Source organism: Plectropomus leopardus, chromosome 11 (assembly GCF_026936395.1).
Source record: "Plectropomus leopardus strain MGB_pleo_1.0 chromosome 11, ASM2693639v1, whole genome shotgun sequence".
NCBI classification, from domain to species: Eukaryota; Metazoa; Chordata; class Actinopteri; order Perciformes; family Serranidae; genus Plectropomus; species Plectropomus leopardus.
Genome location: NC_142186.1, coordinates 28876338 through 28892557, shown reverse-complemented (window position 1 = coordinate 28892557; position 16220 = coordinate 28876338). Strand labels below are relative to the sequence as shown.

Here is a 16220-nt window from a genome sequence, read left to right as displayed (position 1 = left end):
CTGTGCAGCTGACCAGTGACAGGAGAGGAGGGAGATAGAGGAGTGATAGATTTTAAAAGGCCCCTGTTCTCACTTTATTTATTAATTTATTTTCTTTGGATTATTTTTAGGGTTTCCTGCGTGTCATTATGGTGCAGCTGAGGACGGACAGGACAGGGGAGAGACACAGGTGATGGTTTTGAAAGACTCCTGTCGTGCGTGAGGAATCGGCGTGACGTCAGCGCGGTTGTCAGCGCTCAGCCAATCAGCGTTGGCTCTGCGGTGCGGCGCTGCAGAATGATACAGACCGGAGGGGTCGGCGTTAAGTCATGAACTTTAATAACTTCTTCACGTCCATCGGTTAAGGTGGGTCTAAATTTGCTTCTGCACTTACACTTTTCGACAGTTACGTCTTCTGTTGTAGCCTTCGTGTTTTACGTGAGCAGACATTAGCATCCAGTTTTAAGGTGGGTGTAACCCGGGACTCCACTAGCTACCATTAGCTTGAATTTGGGTGCTCTAACCCTGTTTGACAGACCTTTGCCGAGCTAACGTTAACATTATCTGTTAATGTCTTTATCGTGGGACAGTTTGGTGGCATAACTGAGCTCCGAGACTCGTCTTTTGTGTCGTGAGATCGGCTAACTGCTCTGAGGTTAGCTAGCAATTTTGGAGAGCTGCTTTGCTGCTAGCTAGGGGAGGCTAGTGATGTCAACAAACATGGCAACTTTCTTGCAGAGCTCCGAGCTTGGACAGGCCCTTCGTGGTCTGTCTGACTCATAGTACTGCTTTGGGGGATTTTTGGCTGCCCAGTTTATTCCAGGGCATTCTCACTTAAACGTTTAAGCAGCGTAGATTTGCAGCTGCTTAAACGAGCTGTCATTACCTGGGTTGCTGCATCTTTCTCCAGAGCCAGAGGAGCTGCAGATATACTTAGATGATATAATGAGAGGAGGTAACATGCAGACACGCAGCCTAGATCTAGTTCAGTGGGTCGTGACCAGACAGAACATTTCTCAAGATCCAAATGTCAGGGCTGAGATTCTTGCCAAAGCTAATTTTAGCCCCTGCTGACCTGTAGTTGGAGAGGAGGGCATTTGCAACTCAAACCACACAGACACAAATACATGCTCTGTCTCCAACTGCTGCATTTTTGCAAAAAGATCTATAATCTCTTGTGTTTGCGTGTAACATTTCACAAAGTCACTAAAACAGGTTTCATAAACCCACACTGAACAGGATGTTAGAGTGTGCATGCAAGATTAATACGTCAATCTGATTAATTTTCCAAGATGAATTTCCCTTTTCTTTAGAAATAGACTCAGTAGCAGTATATTAGGCACACCTAGCTTTAACTAATGTTGTTCATATATAAAATGCCCTGTCTTCTTTATTAATTATGATAAAACTGTAAGAGAGTTGTGTGGATTCAACTACATGGTCATTTTGGACGACGTTGATGTTGGCGCTGTTGAACTTCATTGCAGACAGGTGTTTTCCATTCAGCCTACCCTCACTGATATAAATGGGTTGGACAAAATAATAGAAACACGTTAGTATTATGCAACACTAGTAAGCAGAACCACAATGTTCATAAGTCTAAACCTCTTTGAAAAGGTTTAAACTAAAACTGAACCGCATAACCTTGGTGAAGGTAGAATTTATCGCAGGACTGTTGTATCAGATTGCACATGTTCACTACAAAATATTGTAACTGAGTGTGTATTTACTGGAGCTGGACCTATTTGGATATTTATTTGTTGTGTAGATGTTTGCTTTTCAACTTTGGGATTTGGATATTTGATTTCTGTTCTCACAGTGTTTTGTCAGGCATTGTCTCAGATTTGGAGCCTATTATTCAGAGAGCATTTATATATGTCTATAATTTATCCATGATAAGAAAAAGTGCATAGATAGGACGTTATTCAAGGTAAGCCCTCGGAATTACAAACATGCATAAAAACACATCAGACACAAAGCTGTTGCAGGGCATTGCTGTCCATTACAGCAAAAAATTGAGAAATGTCTGGCTGAGTAGTTTCTGAGTCATATTTCGCTCATCACCCCCCGGCCAAAGCTTCAGATATTCGCTGTAAATTGGAGTCCAAAAAATGGTATTCAGCCTCACATTTGTATAATGTTGGTCTGTATACTGTACGTAAATTGCTACAAAATGCGTGTTCACTTCAAAAGCCTTCCAAAATGCAGGAAACAAGTTATACTGGCTAAAACTGTTCAAATATTTTCTCCATTGCTGTCAGGAACATTCACAAAATGTTATAGCATGGATCTTTTTTTTTTCTTTTTTACTTTAGTCTTACATTTAGAGTTAGATGACCTGAAATAACATTAAGTTTATTCTACTGTTAGGCTCAATAACAAAATTGAGTGTTTCTGGCACTTCACCTTCTTTTAAGAGGCATGGAAAAGTAAAAGAAGTTGAAAAATTTCAAAACTCCAGCAACACTAGTGGTAAGACTGGGTGATATGGAGAACAACAAAGTTACTGAATAAAACACAAAGCAATAAAACAAGCTAAAAAATAAAAGCAGAATATACATAAAAGAGTAAAACAAGCGATAATGAAAGCAGATAAAAAAAAAAAAAAAATTAGAAATTAAGTGGGTGATGAGATGTAAAAAATGAGACTGAGTGTGCAGGCCTGATCCTCTCAGTCAATCCAAAGTCGCTTTGCCCTCGCTGCAAAGGCTCTGTCACCTTTGTGAATCAGTCCAGACCTTGGAACTCAGGTTGCAAGAAGGAACATGAGGCAATAACAGATCTGTTATATAACTTGTAGTAAGGCCTCTCAGGGCTTTGTAAGTAATCAGTAAAATCTTAAAATCAATTCTAAAAGCAACAGGTAACCAGCGTCGGGGAGCCAGGATCAGTGTGATGTGTTCATGTCTGCTTCTTCACAATATTTTTGACCACATACCTAGATACTGTTATCATAATGGGTCTGTGTGTTTGTCTATTGCTGCTTTCATAAAATATTTACACAATGAGATTTTTGATAAATAATCAGCGGTAATGTTGATATAATGAATAAGTGGGTGAAGGCAAATAATAGAACAGCTAGAATAGTTTGGTAAGTTCAGAAAATTACATCAGTTAGCTAATAAAATCTGGAAAAGACAATATATACAATATCACAATATCAAAAATCTAAGGTGATATGTTGTCTGATGTCATGATGCTGATAAAATAGAGATAAATTGCCCAGTCCGAACTTATAATGTATATATAGAACATTTATTGCAAGAGCAATACACTCTAGAGATGACAAGGCTAAATAACTATCAAGCAGAAAAATGTGTTTAGTTTACAGGTCTTATAGTTCCTGCAGTTTTCTCCAGTACAACAGACAGTTAATCAATAACCTGTTCCAAACAGATCTGATTTCACGTGAATTGCTCACGGGCATAATATGTGAAAAATCAAAATACTAAAGATTAGACTGTTAAAAAAAAAAAGGAAGTTGACATTCAAATATTTAATTTCGGTTAGTTGCTGATGTTATTTAGACACTAAATCCTCACTTGCATTTGGTGTTTTGGTGTACTGCGAGTGTCAGCTGGTAACCACACAGTCTCTTTGTGTTTCACAATGTTTGCTTAATGGTGCGTGGTCGGACCACTCTGTTCTCTGTATATAAACGCCTCTCATTAAAAGAACATCCAGTTGTAGCTTTCTGGGCTCTCTGTGTGCCTCCTCAATACGTTTGAATACATCTGTGGTATGCTGTTTGTGTCTGTGCCTGCAGCGCACCTTCAGCCATGCCTGTGACGTCTCAGCTGCTCAGGGGTTTGCCCCGTTCCAAGGTCCTGGCCTCCAGTCTGTTACCATGCCAACAACACCAGTCCCATTTAGGACCCATCACTCACCGACCTGCCTCGAGACGGCCCTCTCACGTATGGCAGAGCCACCAGCACTTAAGAAGTTACCGGGCAACCTCAGCGCTCCACAGTTACATCCTCACACCCCCGCAGGTCAACTCGATTCTGAAAGCCAACGAGTACAGCTTCAAGGTGAGTGGGATCGTTCATGCAAACTATCACTGCGAATATGATTATTTTAAGTTTGCTTCTGTTGATGATTAATCAATCTGTTGTTTGGTCTATAAAATGTCAGAAAATGGTAAAATAGGTCCAAGATTACATCCTCAAGTGTCTTGATTTGTCTACAACCCAAAGATGTTCAGTTAAACAAATTTACAAAGCTGGAATCAGAGAGTTTTTACTTTTTCCCTTAAAATAATATTGAGTATCAAACTTTGGCGATTCATTTAGTAGTTGAGAGCTTATTGAATAATTATTGCAACTCTAATACAAACAGAAAACACATCTGAGCATCTCCACATTTAATTTTTTATCTCGACATTTTAAACATTGTGGTTTCAGGTGCCAGAGTTCGATGGGAAGAACGTGTCTTCGGTGATGGGTTTTGAGAGTAACCAGCTGCCGGCCAACGCTCCAATAGAAGACCGTCGAAGTGCAGCCACGTGCCTGCAGACGCGAGGAATGCTGCTGGGTGTGTTTGATGGTCATGCAGGCTGTGCCTGTGCTCAGGTAAAGTTGAGTTTGTTTTCTGCTTATCATGATAACCCAGTTTTAAATGTGCTGTTCACGCTGTTTCTTTATGCAAATATCTTAATACGTAAAGTAACTAAAGCAGACATATATTGTGAAGAAAAAAATGCAACATTTCCCTCTAGTAAAAGTGTAAATTGGCATGAAAAGGACATACTTAAATAAAGTACATGTACCTCAAATTTGTACTAAAGTACTGAGTAAATGTACTTAGTTACATTGCACCATGTAAATCAATCACTATTTAGACAGGATTAGTATTAGCGGGGCAAAGGTCATCTGTGATCCTGATTCTGTCTAAATATTTCATATCTGTTATTTGTCAAGTAAAAATTCTATTTCAAATGAACGTCGTTGTATTTAGTTTTTCTTATTGTCTATGTGACTCTTTCTGGGTGAAGAAAGAGCAAACTCAAATCCATCAGAAGAGAGAGATCTGGAGATGATGAAATGGATGACACATGACAGTGCGTGTCAGATCTGATTGTTTGTTTAACCCACATTTAAAATAGGAAAAAAGGAGGTTAACACTTTACATCATAGCTAGCATGGCTGTGTAGTGTTTCAAATGACTGCGTGCCCCATATCTGGGATTTAATGTCCATAAATTTGAGTAAAATACAGATTTTGCTCCTCCTGTACAAATATGCAGCACAAACGCAGACACGGGGGGTAATTTAAAAATCACGAGGTCCCCTGGTAATACAACAACCATGGGAATACAGTTTAGTCGGCAAACATTACAGTTTTGTAATGTGTATGCTTAGAAGAGCCTGAGGCAGGAACACATTAAATTTGTAAACACGATAAACCGGCTGGTTGCAGGATCAGATGTATTTACTCTTCTACAAGTTTTCCAATATAATTTTACACACGTTTAGTTATTAAACCTTGTCCAGTATTACAGTTTTAAGAGCAATTAATTCTTTAAAAAATGGAGATGCGAGAGTGACACATTTCACATTCACTTATGACAAGATAACCTTATTTGTATTATCATTTCTACATACTCTGGCATTAATTATCCGACACCTCTCTCTGCCAGGCGCTGAGTGAAAGGTTGTTTTACTACATAGCTGTGTCTCTGCTTCCCCACAACACACTGTGTGAGCTGGAGGCCGCGGTGGAGTCCGGCAGAGCCCTCAGTCCCATCCTGCAGTGGCACAAACACCCCAACGACTACTTCAGCAGGGAGGCTCAGACGCTCTACTTCAACAGCCTCCGAACATACTGGCAGGAGTTAATAGATCTGACCAGGTGAGGACTGGGAACCACAGCAGAGGATTCACAAAGAAGTCACAACAGAACTGTGGCAAATATGCATGTTATGCACTTGAAAATAAAAACAGGACACTGTTGAAAAAGCTTATATATTACTGTCAAGTTTCTTGGCTTCTGCTAACGTTTCAAACAGGACATCCTTATTTCATCTTGACCTTGTAGCAACACGCCCGCACCAGCACTGGCCCGTTTGTTGTTTTGCCAATAGTGCTGTTGCTGGTATCTGCTCTTGGCCTGCAGCTTTCTCTCTGTCTGCTTCACACATACTGCTCTCTCTCTGTTTTCAGCCCTGACGAAGTTCCAGACACCCGCGAGGCGCTGATGAATGCCTTCAAGAGGCTGGACAATGACATTTCCTTGGAGGCTCAGGTAGGAATAATTTACCGTTTTAAGTGAAAAAACTTCTAGAAGTTTCTAGAAGTGTTTTTAATACAGTAAGTTACTAAACAGTTTAAAAAAACATTTATGTCTATGTTATTTTGTTTTTTCCCCTCATATTCACACATTCAGTACATTGTTTTACACTCTTTTTTTGAAAAGTTTCTGGAGAAAACGTGAAAAAAATTTTTTTTGTAATATTGTTATCTTCTCTGAATTTGGACTGTGTTACACCCTGATGTTTTTTCCAACTAATACCTCCTAGTTATAGTCATCTGCAGTGCCTTTTTTTAAAAGAAAATATTAGGCGAACATAAAAAATCATTTTGTTTCGGTGTGTTTAAGTTAAAATAACTAAACATCTACAGTGATTCAGGCAGTTGAGGATAACCTAAAGAGTGTAAGCTCTCAGTTAAGCCCATGCATGTACATGTACTAAAAACTGGAACAAGAACAGCTGTCAATTTACTGTTGGTAAGCTTTGGATAGGTGTTCTAGGTGAATTTTACCTCAGAAGTTTTACGTTGGTCTCAACGAAAATCCACATTTGTAAATCGACTATTTTCAGGTAGCACGTGATCGCCTGTTATTCATTCATTTTTTAAAAAATCTCCATACCCCTAGAAGATTCCCACCTTTGTCACCTTTTTCACCACTGAAGATTATGCACCCTGGTAAGGGGAGTTGCATAAAACGTAATTTTTTTCGCTAAACGTCTTACATGTCTCTCGGCAAAACTCGGCATTTGCACATAGTCACTTAGTCACTGTTGGAAGGTCACATAACCCACTTTGGTGGTGGACCCTCCGTATGAATGCAGAAACAGAGTTGAAGTAGGTAGTGCGAGGGTATGAGGGGGTAGTTTGGAAGAGGAGCCAGGTAATTGATATTCATGTCTGAGTCAAGTTGCGAGTCATTAAATTTGTTCTGAGTGCAGGACTTGAGTGCTGTCTCACGCACTAAGATGCATATTGAATATCACATTTGCCCCGTGGCAGCTGCAAAAAATACAGCTAGCATCCAAATTTAAACTTTTACGAAACAGAGGTCGGGTGACACTGCCTCTTCATGTAATGTAAACCATGCACCGCATCCTGTCTGCAGGCTCACTGTGTTTTTCTGCAGGTTGGAGATCCAAATGCTTTCCTGCACTACTGGGTTCTGAGAGTTGCCTTTTCTGGAGCGACGGCCTGCGTTGCTCACATCGATGGATCAGACCTGTAAGGAGGAAACATACACGCACACGCGTTCCTGCCAGTGTGACAATGATATGTCTCAGCCTTGCTTCTCCTCTCTGTTCCTGAAGGTACATAGCCAATGCAGGAGACGCGCGGGCGGTGTTGGGAGTGCAGGAGGAAGATGGTTCATTCAGCTGTCTCACACTCTCTAACGACCACAGCGCCCAGAATGAGGATGAGGTGGCTCGGATACGAAGTGAACACCCTCCGTCAGAGAGAAAGACAGTTATACGACAGGTAAAACACCTACAAATTTACTCAGTGTGGTAATTGTTGCAGCATTAATTTAAAACCTCTTCCTCTTTATCTGTCTTTTTCTTCGTCAGGACCGGTTGCTCGGCCTCCTCATGCCATTTCGTGCGTTTGGGGATGTGAAGTTCAAGTGGAGTATTGAACTGCAGAAGTGTGTGTTGGAGTCTGGACCCGATCAGCTCCATGAAAACGAGCACACCAAGTTCATCCCTCCAAACTACCACACACCCCCCTACCTGACCGCCGAGCCGGAGATCACGTACCACAAACTGCGGCCACAGGATCGCTTCATGGTGAGTGTTTGTATTTGTGTCCAAAATACAGTGATGCTCAACATCCTTTCCAAAAGGAGGTTTTTAGTCAGAATCAGAATAAAGTTTTGTTTGAACTTTTCCCACAAATTACCACAAAGTAGAAGCTGCAATATCAACTTCCAGCAGCCTGTGCAGCTGCATGGACGGCCAGAGGTCAACGGCAAGGAAGCTTCTACTGGATCTGGCCTCTTACTTTTAGATGTGAAACATTAAAGGCACAGTTCACCCAAAATCAAAAACACATATTTTACTCTTCCCTGTAGTGCTATTTATCAGTTTAGATTGTGTTGGTGTTAGTTGCCAAGATGTCTGTCTTCTCTCCAATATAACGGAAAATCCTTAAATCACTGCTTTGTTTTCCAGGTGGTAGTTGCCTGATTTTATGACTGCCTTTATGTGGCTGTTGAAATTTAGGTCAGACTCCATAAATACACCAAGATTTCTGGCTTGATTTTTTATGTTTTAAATTCATGCATTCAAAGTGAGCACAGACTTTTCATCGTTCTTGTTTGGGGCCAGATATAAAAATTTCATTTTTTTTCTGTGCTTGGCTGTAGAAAATTCTGGCACATCCATTTATTGATTTGTTCAATGCATTTATTCAGTAAAACAGAAAGGTCTTTCTTTTGAGCAGTTATCAAGCCTTTTATAATTATGGCTGCATGTTTTATTGCTGACTTTTTTATTTTTCATGTCGGCTTGAAGTAAGAGCTCTATGACATTTGCAGACAAAGGCTGAGTTTGTGAAGAAGGAATTTTTTCGAAGTTTCCAGTGACGGTATTTTTCATTTTTGATTTGAAGTGTTTTGTAATGAAGTTCATTTACTGATGTCACCGTCAGCTTGACAGCATGTGATTGACTTATTTTATGTGTTGGAATCTGTCTTTCCCTGCAGGTGATTGGCTCTGATGGCCTCTGGGAGACCCTCCACAGACAGGAAGTAGTTCGTATTGTGGGGGAGTATTTAACAGGGGTGCACCAGCGTCAGCCCCTGAAAGTCGGAGGCTACAAAGTCACTCTGGGACAGATGCAGGGGCTGCTCGAAGAGCGAAAGGCTCGTGTGTCCTCTGCTTTTGAGGATCAGAATGCGGCGACCCATTTGATGCGCCACGCGGTGGGCAATAATGAATTTGGCACAGTCGACCACGAGAGGCTGTCAAAAATGTTGTCGCTGCCCGAGGAACTGGCTCGCATGTACCGCGATGACATCACCATTATCATTTCTCAGTTCAACCCTCATGTGATCGGAGCACAGAGACAGGACGGGCAATCCTGAGCTGCAAAAAAGCCATCCACTGTTACACGGAAACCGTGTAACCTTCGATGTACGCACAAGCACCCTCTGTGGACAAAGAGGCCATATTAAAAAAAATATCTGTCCAGCAGTCGGAATGAGTCCTTTTAACTTTATGTGATGAATTTTGATGTTTGTATGCAGCGCTAGGGACGATCCAATTCCTCTTGAAGTCCCAGAGATCTTCGTTGGATCGGAGTCTCTTCTATAACATGCAGCCGATATCCGGTGGCAAGCTTTTCATACTCACTTCTCTGCGTGGCTGAAAAGGCGCTGTTACAAACTGATTTTTGTGCCAAAAGATTCAACCTTTTCGTCTGCTGAAAGACTCAGCGCCGGGGCTGAAATTAAAGAGATTCCAAAGAGCGTGAAGATTGTGACTTTACAAGTAAAGAGCCCGTGGTTGATGCGGCACTGAGTCGACCTGCTCTCTCTGACCCCCTTTACAACTCGCACTAAAATGCATTTTGGATGATCGGATTGCAAATGGATAGTGTTTGCCAACAAGTACAGGTATAAATGCACCCAAAAAGCACTGAGGACGGATTTTGATCCGATCGGCCAAACCACCTCTGGTGGAGGTCGTCAGGAACGCAATGTAACAACGATGTTTCTCACAGCAGTAGAATTTTAAGTGTGGCGGTAGCTAAGGCCGGGGCGGCACCTGCAAATTTTTTTGAGATTTTTTTCGTGTGTGTGTCCCTTTTTTTTATCGTTTGGTGTCCCCCTTTTAAATCAGGTAAGCCTGTTTCATTGTTGTTGACGTTGCTGATGCCTTCTAAATTTTCCTGACTGACAGGATAACAAAGAAAACTAAAAATGAGCAAAGATATATATATTTTTTAATTTGTCTCATTATTACGCCAATATTGGCTATTAAATATGCAGACAATATCATGACATGCACCTTATATAATTTTAATTAAAAAAAAACATTTTAAATTCTTATAATAGTTATTGACAAGTGGGGGCGGGTCTTGTCGGTTGTTTATGCTATTGGATCTCAATGTGGACACTCACTGGAGACGCATATTAACACCAGGTGTAAACATAATCAGGCACACTTTAATGCCAGGTATAAAGGGGGTCTTTGATATGGACTCTAACATTTTAACACTCTTTCTCCGTTTGTCAGATTTTCATGTTTGCATCCCAGGCACAATCTTTCTCACTTTCGAGGCTGCTCCTGCATTTGTTACGACACAGGACTGTTGCATCTGTTTGTTTTTACACCTTTGTGGAAGTCATTTTATGAAAAACTCTTAGTACTGTCCAGACATACACGTTTTGTTCTGCATTTACACTTCATCCTGTGAGTATTTGATGTTTACTCCAGCACACTGAGTTTTAGGTGAAACAGTGACTATCAGGGTTAAGTGAGTAAAATGAAAGTTTGTAGTTCTGTTCCACGTTTTGTGGGTATAAAAGGGACGTGTTAAAAGTTTGTTTTGCCTCATGTTGTTTATTTCTGACAGGTTATTAGCAGTTTGAGTAAAAGTTTGTAAAAGTTTGTAATTTAATTACTCATGACAGTCATGGTAAAAGCAGAAGCAGTCCTGATACTCTCCAGTTTAACACTTACGATGGGTCGTGGCTGTGTGTTCAAGCGTATTTAAGCCCAAATGAATGAGCAGAATGTAAAAAGAAGCTGTTTGAATATGAAGGATTATTTATTCAGCTTTTGCAGTATGTTACACATCTTTATCTACAGTTTTATGTATAAATTGTAACTTAAGTGGGTATAAGTTTTGTATATGGAATGGTTTAATAAAACACTAAATACACATAATTTTTACAGTTGTAGTTTTTGTTGTTGTCATGTATTTTAGTTGATACAGGTGAGGTGGTGAACAAGCTGTCACATCCCTGAGAACAACAGGATGTTCTGCGGACCTACAACCACCTGGACAGTCAGTGCATCTCGGGCTGCAACTGTGACGTCGGCTGGTGAGTCAGTCGTACTACTAAGTGTTCAATATTACTGTTTGTCAAATGTGGAAATGTCAAATTTTGTCAAATTTTGTGTGGAAAAAAATGACCTATTGTAGCTAGTAGAGACCTGTCACAGAATACAAAGTGGAAATTAAGGTCAGAAGAGGCCAGAAACTTCATAATTTAACATGTCAAAAAAATAGCCAAAAAGCCCATAGCAGTCAAAATGTCAAATTGTGTCAAATTTTGTGTGGAAAAAAACGATGATTTGCACAGCTGATTCTGTCTATCCACTAATACATCCATTTATACATCCATCCATGTTTTTTTAATTAGTGTTGTATTGCTACTTTAACTTCCTTTACCACTGACAGACAGTTGTTTGATCCATGAAGTTATTTTCGTGAAATAGTCAGATAACAGCCACTAGATGATGCTGCAGTATCAGAAAGTCTTAAACAGAGGTTGAACTTTTATGATAGAGCTCTGGAAAAATACTGTCAGTACTGGATATTTTCTGTAACAGCTGTATTTTATAACTTAACTGAATGAATCATTATACATTGTATGTTGTTATAAATGATGTATAAAATGTTCATATAGTAATTATAATAGCTAAATATTGAATATTAAAATACTGTTTCTTGGAAAGGCAAATTTATTTTATGCTTTCACTTTAACCACTTCTTCATCTTATTTTTTGGGATGTTGGCACACATTTGATCCCTTACTTACTGTTTTTTTTAATTTGTTAAGTTAAAGTTAAAACCAACACAGACAAAGTATCTCGGTTCTGATATCTTAATAATAGTAATCATGATGTGTATTATTTGTACTGACTATTGCGCTGTTTATTTTAGACAAATTCCTTGAATGGTCATTTTTTTTACATTGTATGCTATGATAGTATAGTATGGCGAAAAATGTTAAATTTTGACATGTCCGAAAAAATGGATGGAAACGACATATTATAGCTTGTAGAGTCGCGTCATGGCATACAATGTCAAAAAACAGGCCAAAAACTTCATAATTGAGCATGTGGGAAAAAATGGCCTAAAACTGCATAGTATAGTATGGTGAAAAATGTAAAATTTTGACATGTCAAAAAATGGCTGAAAACAACATATTATGCAAATGTTGGAAAAAACGGTAAAAAATGCCATAGTATGGTATGTCGAAAAATATCAAATTTTGACACATCATGAAAATGGCTGAAAATGACCTATTGTAGCTAGTAGAGACCCGTCACAGTATACAAAGTGGAAATTAATTTAGTATGTCAAAAACATGGCCTAAAAGGCAATAGTGTAGTATTTCGAAAAAAGTCAAATTTTGACTGCTCCAAAAGTGGCTAAAAACAGCATAGAATAGCTTGAAGAGGTGCGTATAAGTATAAAAAGAGGAAAAGTCCAAAGTCCAAAAAAGACAAAAACTTAAAAATTACTAAGCATAATTTAGCATTTCAAAAAAATGGCCAACAAGGCAATAGTATGTCATTTTTTTGACATTTTAGCCATACTATAGCCTTACTTTTTGGGCCATTTTTTCAACATGCTATGTCACAGTGTTTTTGGCCAGTTTTGCAGGTTTTAATACTATGGCATTTCTCATCACTCTATTTTATGCTGTTTTGAGGTGTTTGAAGCACTTTTTAGGACATGTCATTTTTTCACATTTTTGCCATACTATAGCCTTGCTTTTTGGGTCATTTTTCAATATGCCATATTATGGTGTTTTGGGCGTTTTTTTGCAGGTTTTAATACTATGGCGTTTCTCAGCACGCTATTTTATGCTGTTTTGAGGTGTTTTTAGCTGTTTTGGAGACATGTCATTTTTTTCACATTTTTTTCCATACTATAGCCTTGCTTTTTGGGCCATTTTATAAACATGCTATATTATGGTGTTTTGGGCGTTTTTTGCAGGTTTTAATACTATGGTGTTTCTCAGCACGCTTTTTTATGCTGCTTTGAGGTTCTTTTTAGTTGTTTTGGAGACATGCCATTTTTGACATTTTTGCCATACTATAGCCTTGCTTTTTGGGCCATTTTATAAACATGCTATATTATGGTGTTTTGGGTGTTTTTTGCAGGTTTTAATGCTATGGCGTTTCTCAGCACGCTATTTAATGCTGTTTTGAAGTGTTTAAAGCACTTTTTAGGACATGTCATTTTTTCACATTTTTGCCATACTATAGCCTTGCTTTTTGGGTCATTTTTCAATATGCCATATTATGGTGTTTTGGGCGTTTTTTTGCAGGTTTTAATACTATGGCGTTTCTCAGCACGCTATTTTATGCTGTTTTGAGGTGTTTTTAGCTGTTTTGGAGACATGTCATTTTTTTCACATTTTTTTCCATACTATAGCCTTGCTTTTTGGGCCATTTTATAAACATGCTATATTATGGTGTTTTGGGCGTTTTTTGCAGGTTTTAATACTATGGTGTTTCTCAGCACGCTTTTTTATGCTGCTTTGAGGTTCTTTTTAGTTGTTTTGGAGACATGCCATTTTTGACATTTTTGCCATACTATAGCCTTGCTTTTTGGGCCATTTTATAAACATGCTATATTATGGTGTTTTGGGTGTTTTTTGCAGGTTTTAATGCTATGGCGTTTCTCAGCACGCTATTTAATGCTGTTTTGAAGTGTTTAAAGCACTTTTTAGGACATGTCATTTTTTCACATTTTTGCCATACTATAGCCTTGCTTTTTGGGTCATTTTTCAATATGCCATATTATGGTGTTTTGGGCGTTTTTTTGCAGGTTTTAATACTATGGCGTTTCTCAGCACGCTATTTCATGCTGTTTTGAGGTGTTTTTAGCTGTTTTGGAGACATGTCATTTTTTTCACATTTTTTTCCATACTATAGCCTTGCTTTTTGGGCCATTTTATAAACATGCTATATTATGGTGTTTTGGGCGTTTTTTGCAGGTTTTAATGCTATGGCATTTCTCAGCACGCCATTTAATGCTGTTTTGAAGTGTTTAAAGCACTTTTTAGGACATGTCATTTTTTCACATTTTTGCCATACTATAGCCTTGCTTTTTGGGTCATTTTATAAACATGCTATGTTAAGGTGTTTTGGGCGTTTTTTGCAGGTTTTAATGCTATGGCGTTTCTCAGCACGCTATTTAATGCTGTTTTGAAGTGTTTAAAGCACTTTTTAGGACATGCCATTTTTTCACATTTTTGCCATACTATAGCCTTGCTTTTTGGGTCATTTTTTCAATATGCTATATTATGGTGTTATGGGTGTTTTTTTGCACGGTTTAATGCTATGGCGTTTCTCAGCACGCTATTTAATGCTGTTTTGAGGTGTTTAAAGCACTTTTTAGGACATGTCATTTTTTGACATTTTTGCTATACTATAGCCTTGCTTTTTGGGTCATTTTTTCCAACATGCTATATTATGGTGTTCTTGACCGTTGTTGCAGGTTTTAATGCTATGGCGTTTCTCAGCACTCTATTTTATGCTGCTTTGAAGTGTTTTTAGCTGTTTTGGAGACATGTCATTTTTTCACATTTTTGCCATACTATAGCCTTGCTTTTTGGGTCATTTTATAAACATGCTGTGTTATGGTGTTTTGGGTGTTTTTTGCAGGTTTTATACGATGGCGTTTCTCAGCACGCTATTTTATGCTGTTTTTAGGTGTTTTTAGCTGTTTTGGGGACATGCCATTTTTTCACATTTTTGCCATACTATAGCCTTGCTTTTTGGGTCATTTTTTCCAACATGCTATATTATGGTGTTCTTGACCGTTATTGCAGGTTTTAATGCTATGGCGTTTCTCAGCACGCTATTTTATGCTGTTTTGAGGTGTTTTTAGCTCTTTTGGAGACATGCCATTTTTTCACATTTTTGCCATACTATAGCCTTGCTTTTTGGCCATTTTATAAACATGCTATATTATGGTGTTATGGGTGTTTTTTGTATGTTTTAATGCTATGGTGTTTCTCATCATTCTATTTTATGCTGTTTTGAGGTGTTTGAAGCACTTTTTAGGACATGTCATTTTTTCACATTTTTGCCATACTATAGCCTTGCTTTTTGGGTCATTTTATAAAAATGCTATATTATGGTGTTATGGGCCATTTTTGCAGGTTTTAATGCTATGGCGTTTCTCAGCACTCTATTTTATGCTGCTTTGAAGTGTTTTTAGCTGTTTTGGAGACATGTCATTTTTTGACATTTTTGCCATACTATAGCCTTGCTTTTTGGGTCATTTTATAAACATGCTGTGTTATGGTGTTTTGGGTGTTTTTTGCAGGTTTTATACTATGGCGTTTCTCAGCACGCTATTTTATGCTGTTTTTAGGTGTTTTTAGCTGTTTTGGAGACATGCCATTTTTTCACATTTTTGCCATACTATAGCCTTGCTTTTTGGGTCATTTTATAAACATGCTATATTATGGTGTTATGGGCCATTTTTGCAGGTTTTAATGCTATGGCGTTTCTCAGCACACTATTTAATGCTGTTTTGAGGTATTTAAAGCACTTTTTAGGACATGTCATTTTTTCACATTTTTGCCATACTATAGCCTTGCTTTTTGGGTCATTTTATAAACATGCTATATTATGGTGTTTTGGGTGTTTTTTGCACCTTTTAATGCTATGGTGTTTCTCAGCACGCTATTTTATGCTGTTTTGAAGTGTTTAAAGCACTTTTTAGGACATGTCATTTATTGACATTTTTGCCATACTATAGCCTTGCTTTTTGGGGCATTTTTTTCAACATGCTATATTATGGTGTTTTGGGCGGTTTTTGCAGGTTTTAATGCTATGGCGTTTCTCAGCACTCTATTTTATGCTGCTTTGAAGTGTTTTTAGCTGTTTTGGAGACATGTCATTTTTTGACATTTTTGCCATACTATAGCCTTGCTTTTTGGGTCATTTTATAAACATGCTGTGTTATGGTGTTTTGGGTGTTTTTTGCAGGTTTTATACGATGGCGTTTCTCAGCA

General features: G+C 38.5%; 1 protein-coding gene across 2 annotated transcripts; it reads left to right on the top strand.

Annotated features, from left to right (window-relative positions):
- The first annotated feature begins 186 nt into the window (after nt 1-186).
- pdp1 (pyruvate dehydrogenase phosphatase catalytic subunit 1) lies at nt 187-11118 on the top strand. 2 transcript variants are annotated; one of them, XM_042490450.2, is made up of 9 exons: nt 187-345; nt 3746-4010; nt 4383-4550; nt 5617-5828; nt 6140-6221; nt 7356-7450; nt 7537-7705; nt 7795-8013; nt 8931-11118. In XM_042490450.2, the coding sequence occupies exons 2-9, from the start codon at nt 3759-3761 to the stop codon at nt 9309-9311; spliced, it is 1578 nt and encodes a 525-aa protein (XP_042346384.1). In that variant the 5' UTR covers nt 187-345; nt 3746-3758; the 3' UTR covers nt 9312-11118. The 2 variants fall into 2 exon arrangements, with proteins under 2 accessions (XP_042346384.1, XP_087940666.1); XM_088084540.1 differs by having other exon boundaries at nt 307-446.
- Nucleotides 11119-16220: the final 5102 nt, after the last annotated feature.